The sequence below is a fragment of the Loa loa genome (assembly GCF_000183805.2).
Source record: "Loa loa unplaced genomic scaffold supercont3.216, whole genome shotgun sequence".
Classification (NCBI taxonomy): Eukaryota; Metazoa; Nematoda; class Chromadorea; order Rhabditida; family Onchocercidae; genus Loa; species Loa loa.
In genome coordinates, this window is record NW_018108396.1 from 16,032 (window position 1) to 25,825 (window position 9,794).

The 9,794-nt window shown below is 32.2% G+C and overlaps 2 protein-coding genes across 2 annotated transcripts; one reads left to right on the forward strand and one right to left on the reverse strand.

Moving 5' to 3' along the window:
* LOAG_09747 (hypothetical protein) lies at window positions 1–3,465 on the reverse strand (the record flags this gene model as incomplete). Its single annotated transcript, XM_003145276.1, has 3 exons — window positions 1–205; window positions 2,325–2,381; window positions 3,335–3,465. Coding segments are annotated over 3 exons (340 nt in total), but the record flags the coding sequence as incomplete, so codon positions are not given.
* Window positions 3,466–4,316: 851 nt separating this feature from the next.
* On the forward strand, window positions 4,317–6,866 carry LOAG_09750 (hypothetical protein; the record flags this gene model as incomplete). Its single annotated transcript, XM_020448011.1, has 7 exons — window positions 4,317–4,349; window positions 4,569–4,723; window positions 5,210–5,304; window positions 5,558–5,728; window positions 5,805–5,961; window positions 6,133–6,334; window positions 6,617–6,866. The coding sequence occupies 6 exons, from the start codon at window positions 4,317–4,319 to the stop codon at window positions 6,296–6,298; spliced, it is 777 nt and encodes a 258-aa protein (XP_020301810.1). The 3' UTR covers window positions 6,299–6,334; window positions 6,617–6,866.
* Window positions 6,867–9,794: the final 2,928 nt, after the last annotated feature.

The window sequence follows — 9,794 nt, forward strand, 5'->3', positions numbered from 1 at the left end:
TTTCTAAAAAAATAAAAAAAAAAAAGTTTAGATTTTTTTCAGCTCTTCAAATTTTATTGGATAATTCTCTCTGTTCTTTGCTTTTTTTTTCTCTCTCTCTCCCTCACTTGGATGTGCCATTTGTTTATGTGTTCCTTTTTTTTTCCACTGATATATTTGTGATGTTTTTTTTTTTCACTCATTTCTCTCCCCTTTCTATTGTTAACTAATTGCATTATTTTACATTAATTAATTGGTTTTATATACATTTTTCTTTTTTTTTTTTAAAAAAACGCATAAATTTTTTGTGCAAATTTTTGATTACAAATCATTTTTCAGCTCTTTTTTTTTGGATTAATCCAAAACATTTAAACATTTGTCACATTGGATGAAAAGTTGGCAATATTATTGATTGGTTATTTTGATTTATTGATCGACACCATTTGATTTATTTAAGGATTATTTTGCAAATGGTCAAAATATGCCATACTAGAAGGAAATATTGATGATTGGGTTAAAATTAAATTTATAAAATTGTTAATTAGTGATGAAGTGAAAAGAATTTTCGCCGTTACGTTATTTGCTTGATTATAAATTTATTGAAAAGGCATCCGTGAATTTGATCATCCATCTATCTTATCGTTTCATCGGAACTGAAAAGGACTTGAAATTTTAAATTTGACAATTTATTCGATTAAATTGTCATCTACTTTTGCATTCTCGAAAATTTTCCAAACTTCAGAGGGATGTTGTAATTTGATACCAGACTGGTGACAGGTAGTAATACTTCAAATCAAGAAGAAATGGAGAGAAAGAGGGAGGGAGAGAAAGAGGAAGAGAGAAAGAAAGAATACATTGTCGCGTAGGAGGCATTCTAACCTCGTTTTCGCCTCGTCTCATTACTTCCCCCTCTCCCTTTACCACTATCACCTCCTCGCTTCTTCTGACCTCCCATCTAACTGTCATCCTCTTCCGTGAAACCTCGTCCCATCTTATGGTTTACTAATGTTTCTCCTACCAATGAAATATCCCCTCCGGCTCTTCAAAATTCTCCTCTTCTCAGCTGCTGTAATACTGTTTGATGAGAGGGAGGCCGGGAATCTCGATTTATGTCGACCTCAATCATTATTGTTTTCTTTGCTACCCCGTTTACTTACCTCTCTTTCTCTTTCTCTCCCTTCTTCAATTTCTTCCTTGTTCTTAAAATAAAACTTTTTAAACAATTTATACGAAACATACTCCTCACCTCATACCGTATCGTGAACTAATTCAATTTGTAACTTGCAACTTAAATTCGCATCAGCGATCATACTGAAATGAAGAGCGGAACTTAATAGTATTTCATATATTACGGTACTAATGGTACCAATATGATATGGTACTCTTATCATAATAGCTTCATGCAAAAATATGCATCACTGTTTTCTACCATATTACAATCATTACATCATTAATTCAGTTTGTAATTTTAGAATTAAAAAAAAAAAGAAAAGGAACGAAATTACATTTGGACCAAAACATAAAACATTATTTCATATATTTAATATTTTTTTTTATTTTTAACTTTTAAAGTATCAATTTGATACATTCTCTTTAAAGAAGAGAATTTCATTATTGTCCAATGAGTAGGATTGAAATAATATAATGCTACGACAAATTGAGATAAATCCCAAAATTCAATTTAAAATCATGGAAAAAGGATGAGGAACAAGGGTGATAAATATGCTCATGAAAAAAATTGAAGTGATAAAGTTTGATTTGAAACGATTAGAAGTCAACTGAAATTTGATAATTTGAAAAAGCTGTTTGTCATTTAATGATCAAAATTAAATTGATTTTTTAAATTGATTTCATGAGTTATGAAAAATTTACACATTTCCAAAATTTAGCATTTCGTAATACACCATCAGACCATAAAGGAATTTTGTTTTTACGGTTGATAGGGGAGGAGGAAAAAAGAGGAATGGTTAAACCAGAATGAAATAGGTGAAAAAGGTAGGACAAAGAGAAGCGGGATAGGTATAGCAGGTAGAAAAAGGTTACAGCTATCAAAAGAGTTAGGACGAGAGGATACAGGAAAGCAAAGAGGGATTGAGGGCAACCGATCGGGATTTTTACCCCGGCCTCATCAAATCCACCAACCAACAAATATTACAGCAACGGAGGAGAGGAGAAGTATTTTGATTGAACTGGGGGCGATATTTTTCGACGAAGATGTATACACAACCTATCTTGTGATAGTAGCAGATATCTGATGAGAAAATTTTTGTCAAATAATCTCGATTCTACCATTTTGTACTCTTCCCATTCTTCATTTACCTGTATTGGTCAATAAAATAGTTGACAAATTCCCTCTTCAATATCTTCATCCTCTTTTTCCTCTTCCTCCTTTGATACTTTTGCTGATAACCTTTGAACAATATTTAGTGGTGGTACAAAGTGATGATGATAATGACAATTCTCGTACCTGTATCTATGGATATTGTCGAACAATCACTTAGTCGGTCATTTTTGCTCTCTGTACTCTTTTCTTTCCTTCCTCACAATCATCTTAAACTTTACACCCAAATAAATTTTTCGAAATGAACAGAAGTTAATGGGGAATAGTTGGAGAAAAGATGGAGGATGAAAAGAAATGAAGATATAAAATTACTGATTGTTTTTTTTTTGCCTTCTAAGGAAAATCCTTTCTCTCTTCGTCCATTGTATTCTATTTCCTGAAATTTCCAATTCCTCCTTCATCCCTATTCCGGTAATATTTCATATAAATGAAGGGACATGAAAGAGCACAAATGATAGAGGAAGGTCAAGAAAGGAAAGGAATTTTGATGCTTTCAAAACAAATCATCGCATTAACTAATAATATCAATCCTTCCTCCTTTTATGATGTCCCTCTTCCATTTCTCCTCTCTCTCTTCCTCCTCTCCCATTCCACCTCCTCCTCCTTCACCCTCAATTCATTTCATCATTCCGTTGAACTTTACACAGTTCCATTCCAGACAGCAATCATTTATTATTAATTAATTTACCTTGCGAATTAAGAAATTGTCTGTACACAAACACACGCACACACACATACATACATACACACACACACATACAGACAGACAGACACACACACACACACACATACACACTAAAATAGCATAAACCCTTAAATTTACTTAAAAATTCGTCAATTAAATGTTAAAGTTGAAATGACAATATAATAAATGTTGTTAAAAGTAAAAATTAATCTTTAATCTTACATTGATTACTTAACTAAACTGTAAAGTATCTCATGCTTACAGAAATTGGTAAACAAGAATAAATGAAGAAAAAGAAAAAAAAAAAAAAAAAGAAGAGAGATGGAAACATTTTCTGATCACCTTATAAATCTTTTTCATTTTTTCTTTTTTGCCTTTTCTCACCTCTTTTTTTCTTCCCTTTCCCTTCCCCTCTCTCCCTTCCCCCTTCTCTCTTTCTCCCTCTTCCTTTTTTATACTTCTTATCTACTGGCAAAGATTTATGAATATTCAAGTAGAAGAAAAAGAAGGGGGGAAAAAAAATTGGCAAAATTAAAAATGAGTTATTAATTTATGAGTGAAAATGAATTAAATGCATTGAACTATTTTACGAATTATTTCAAGCAATGATTTAAAATTTCAAATTGCTACCAAGAAGAAAAAAGTATGTCAAGATAAAATCCACATATGGAATCAGATTAAAATGAATAAAATATGAAGTGAATGATTGAAAGTTGGATGTTACCATATCAGTACTGATTTTTCGTAAAATTTAGCTGTTATAAGTCTGAAATGATTTATTGCCGAAAAGCTACAAATAAGCTATTGTAATTTGATGGTAAGTAAGTATTTCAGTGGAATTTAGAAGAATTAGATTCAAAAAAAAGAAAATTAAAATATTCTGCTTAGCATCTGGGATGCATTTTTGCACTATGCCCCTGGTTAAACTTGACAAGGCTAATTTAACTTCCGATGTTAGAATTTCGGTTGGAGGGATGAGTTAGGTGGTTTATGGGTTGGGTTGGGTGCTTCCGGGACGGTTATATCTGGACCGTCCGGAAAGATGATTGCTTCGTGTTGTGATTAATCGTAGGCTACGTTGAAGAGATAATTTTGTATGTTAAAAGAAAATTTCGTATATATTTCCAGTTCATGCTGATCGAATTAAAATGCAAATATTTTGATACATCCGAGGCGGATTTCCCCGCTGCATTATTCAGTTTGCTGGCCGCAGTTTCGTTAAGTCATTTCCGTACATTTCATAACAGTATTTTTTTTTAAACTTCCCATAACAATATTTTGAAATTGTCCGAAAAACTCATTGTTTTCCGGATGATAACGGCGAGCAGTATTAGCAGATATTCAGTATGATGGATGTTCATGGACAAATATCGTTTGCTTTTTTTACCTTTGATCCCTGTTGAATGATTCTGTATGGATTTTAGATCACTCTCAGGGTCTTATCCGGTTTCATCATTTGGAACTGTTTTCAGTATTCAATGAAACATTTTTCTTTATCATTTTTCATTGGTTACTTCTTTTCCGAAATTTGTGGTTTTTTGGGATGACCAAATGATATTTTAGGCGGTCTGTGCTTTAGTCAATGATGAATGGATTCGCATTGATGATAGTAGCAAAGAAAGTCGAAATGCAGCTCAACTGGACGACAACAGCTCAGTTCGTAGCGATAACTACTTCAGTTATGTTTCATCATCCGTACGAGCGGATCGCTGCAAAGGGTTTCTTTTATGTTACTGAGTTTCCGGAGTACCACTTTCTGTGACGTGAGAATTTTGGGATAAGATTGTTTCGTATATTAATAAACTAGTCACCAATAACCCACATTCTTGTGGATTACTGATGACTTATTTCTCTGGCCGTATCCTATCAAAAAGCTTTTTTGAAGCTTGATTGTGAAGTCAAGCTGGAAAAGAAAACAACGGGAAAAAGGAGAGAGAGGCCAGATTGAACTTGTAAATTAGCTAATCTGGGTCCAAACTTTCTGGTTTGGTGGAAGCATAGCGCATTAATCCTAAACAAGGAGATAAAAGACGTGAGTAGAATCTCTAAGTTCCCTTTAATTTTTGCTGCAGTTATTTTATGGGTGTGTTTTGAGAATATATGAAAAAAAACTCAGTTTTTGAAATTCGACAGTCAAAAAACTAAAAGGATGCGCACAGAATCCAGGTTTATTATCATAATTTGTAATTGTTTTGAGTTTGTAGGGTTGGTATTCGACATTTCTGGCGTACCGCCAAATTCGGATCTTTCGTTGATGTGAAAGGTGTTTATCATACAACATATCATTTTGATGGAAAAGGTTATTCAGTTTTCTATCTAGAATTTAAAATTTATTCTGATCACAGCACTTCAGTAACTGTCGTGAGGAAGAACGGATAAAAGGACGATGTTACTATCTGCAACTACTCATGTAGTAGGTTTTACATATTTTGGTAAAATTTTGTCTTGTATAAGTATAGTAAGTAACACAATTTCTCATAAGTTTGTGTCGTAGTGGATTTTACTCAGACTGTAATTTCGCATTCTTTTGTTTCTCAAAATCCTTTTTTCAGTGCTAGTCGATTGTATCACACCTTTGATCGCCAATTTATTCTATGTTTTGATCGCTTTTTGCTTTGTTATTGTCGTAAAGTCCACCTTGGCTTGCATTTTAAGCATCGTTCCGACATCATCAGGATTTCTTAACTGGCTCAAGCGGAATACAATCCTGGAAATGAGTAGTAGTAAGCTATTCCTATATTTCGTAAGAATTTTCGAGTGCATACTTCGAACATTTTGGAAGAAACATTGAGATTTCAGTGGTGCTGGCAGTGTTAGCATGTATTATAACTCTTGTTGTGGGAGCAATGATTTATTCGGTGAATTCATTTTCGGGTGTAACAGTAGGTGCAGGATCGGTGCTCATTGCTATAAGTGGTGTTAGCTCATTTTTTGCTGCAGCGGTAAGCTTGCGAAGGTGATTTTTCTTATAATAGCTTTGGTATGTATAATTTTAAACTCACAAGAAAAGTGGAAGGATTTTGCAAAAGGAATTTATAAATTTATGTAAAATTTAAAAGAATCTGGAGAGTTACATTTGTCAAACCAATAAGCTCTATTTTAAAATATATGTAGTAGTTTACTGCAGAAAATACCGTATTGCTCGTCAAAGGCGCCTTGAAAATCAGCGTTTGTTATGTGCACGTTCACTTCGTTCGTGGAGAGAAGTTGGCCGTCATCCCGAAGATATGCGACCAATCATAGATTTTGAACGTTATCTTGATTCGTGGGCGACATCAGTTGATACTCCATAGGATAGGCTACGACAACACTTCCAAACTTTTTGATAGGTATGTTTTGAACTCGAAAAATAGGCAATTAAAAATAAGTGTTTTATAACCAATAGGCAATTAAAAGTAAGTGTTTAATAACTAATATTTTGACTGTTGGATGATATGATCGATCGCAAATAATCTATAGAAATTTTTTAGCATTAGTCCTTTCAGACATGCGATCACTGTTACATCGTTATTTTACTCTCATTATCTCTGTAATTTCCATAACAAAAAAAAAATTAGTTTACTAGCAGTTTGAACTTTTGAACTTCTCGAGATGCAAATGTTTTATTTCAGAATCCTGAACTGAACTTCTCTATTTGCATTTGCTCTGCGTTAACATGCTTGTATGGCAGTGCGTATTTCCGAGGATGCTAATTCAGTTAAACCTGAATTGATCGTTTCACAACATTTCTGCGCAGTTTTGGCATTTGTTGCTTAAAAAATTAATGTTACCCTGAATTTATTGATATTAACGATGCAGTGCTACAGCGTGGGTTATACCACAGCAGTGGTGCAGTCAAAGTCATCTGCACTACATTATCCATGGCAAAAGGAACCCTGTTTTTTTCCCACTCCTAGAAGATGTGTTAATTTTGGAAGACTTACTGTATGCAGTCGTAACTCTCAGATTGGTTAGGATTCTAAAAAGAATTTCCTTTTTTTGGCCCATATGTAAATGTTGCTATATCTCTGGTGTCTTAAATTTTCAGCTCGCGTGTCCTTTCCATTTTATCCTGTAGTTTTTCATCTGAGTTAGTGGGTAGTATTCAGATATCACCATTGTACTTTCCTTGTCTTATCAATATAGTCATATGAGTTATCGGGTAGATTCTCTTTGCATCTAGTGTATTCCACGTTTTTGCTCTCTTTCAAACTTAATTTTGAATTTGACTCAACTTTTTGCTTCTGCACCCCTTCATCCTGATCACCATTAAGTCAACTTTTTTACATATTCTTTGAAATCTCTCTTAATCGTGACTTGGCTTTAATGATGATGTTGTATGGTTAAAGAACGGTGTTAATAGTCTCCTTCTTCTGTTTATAAATAAAGGCATTTCCCTGGGAGCATATCAGAAAAGTTATAGTGGACTTTTCCTTTTTTTTTTGCTACAGTTCTGTAATGAAACCGCTGTATTAATGTTTATTTGATCCGAAGGAAAAAAAATCTTTGAAATTGTTGATCTCGGTTAGTTTTTAGTCCGCTGATTTTTTTCACTTCTTTGATGTAGCATAATATTACTCCAGACTTGCACAAGAATTGTTTCTCATTCTTTCCGTACCCGCTGTAATCATGTTATTTTCGAAAGTCATTGTAAAGTTCATGGATGCCATTTCATCCCGAAATTCATTTAGAAAAACACCCTAAAATTCGATCGGCAGATATGACTGTAATATATTGCCCTTGTAAATGAGTGTTCATATGAGAAATGAACTGTGCAGTGTAATGTCTCAACGGTTATCCTCTATATATAGTGGTGGTAACTTGAATTTCTAGGAAGTTATATATGATTACATGTGTTATTTTGTGGTCTATACAGGATCAGTCAATATTCGAGAGCAGTGATAATCAACAGTTAAACATTTCTCACACTTGGATAACTGGAGGATTGTTGGCATCATCATACCATAGCAGCTTTTTATTTGCCAATATACAAATATCCGAGCAAATCTGAAACATAACGACAGCAAAACTACGCTTGCACAAGATACAGGCATGTTCATTGGTTGTATTGCAGTTTTGAGGATTGATGCGCAACAACTAAACATAAACAAAGGAGGTGGGGATATTCCCGGGCATTTTTGTGAACTTTTCGAATATGAGGTACTTTTTATCCTTTATTTGTCGTATCTTTTCCGCAAAATTGTTTCCCGTAAGGAATTTCGAAAAAGTTCATCAAATCCTCAAGAAAAGACGAAGGACACTTAGCAACAACAACCAAATAAGCATTTATAGCGTGAGATCTAGTGAAATTTATAAAAAAAGAAAAAAGCTCTATACATATATATGTATATATAGCTAACAGTTCCTGAATACGTAAATTTCAACGGTACTGCAGAAAATGAAGCAAAAAAAAAGAAAAAAAAACGAAACAAAAAAGAGTAAGTTAAAACCGGCAAATTGGAGAAAGTGAGAAAGAGGAGAGGTCTGGATGATATGGGATAGAGGGAGAATGAATGATGGAACCTCCAGGAATTCTTTTTTCCTGCCAAAAAAAATCCTTTCTCATTTCAATTTCAATTTTCAAATTTAGAAAATATACATTCCATGATTAAAAAAGTTATGAAAATATCATGCAACAAAATTTAATATATAATAATGCAAACTTTTTTTTTCTTTTTAATACAATGCACTCACTTTGTATATAAATATATTTCAGTTCATTTCACATGCAAACAATATATCAAACTAATTTTTACCTTTCACTGTAATACAGAAAATATTTGTTGACAATAACAACACGGACGATTTAAGAAAGGAAGATAAGAAATTATATTTTTTTTCATATTTTCAGCATAATAATATTAAATGTAAAATGAGAAATAAAGGAAGGATGCAAAGGATATGAAAAATCATATTAGAAGTGAAATTTCCGACAGAAAATTTAAATATTGATAGGAATTATTTCTTTGCCTATTATTGAAATCAATTTCAGCTTTGCTTTATTATGATTACCACTGATAATTTTGTACAAAATTTGTATCATTTGAAAAATTTTTGATAAACTGTATATAAATAGATAAGTAAAGATGGGAAAAAAAAAGGGAAGGAAAATGAAGGGGAAACCTTTGACCTTTGCATCCATAACCGTACATATTTTATCAGAAATGGAAAAAGAAATCAAAAAAACAAAACAAAACGAAACAAAAAGTATCGTAATTAGTAATAATGATAATGATAATAATGATAATGAGATAGTCTAAACAGTGGCACCATATTAACATTCATTCGACTAAAATTTGAAAAAAAAGGAAAAGATGAAAAGGTAGAAAAAAAACTGTACAAATAAAGAGCATATAAATATGATGCTAATAAAGAGGTAATTTCTTTTTTCTTTCTTTTACCTCAAATGAATAATAATAATTATTATATATTCAATCATTTAATGAATCAAAAGAAGAAGAAATCTATTTAAATAAATGTTTTGCCTGAATTTTCATTTTCTTAGAACTTTTTCTTTAAAAAAAGGAAAAAAGCAAAAATAGACTTTCAATCCACAAATTGATAACAGCAAAACTAATGAAATATGCTTTGGAAATGAAACAACAAGCTAGAATTATTTGAAAAGAAAAAGGAGAAAAAAGAGAGAATTCCATAAAATCCGTAATATAAAGTCGAAATAAATTTCCGTTTAAATTTTGTTGAGCATGCTAATTTATAATCAACAATGACAGTGATAATAATAATAATAATAATAATAATAATGATAATAATAATAATAATAATAATAATAATAATAATAATAATAATAAT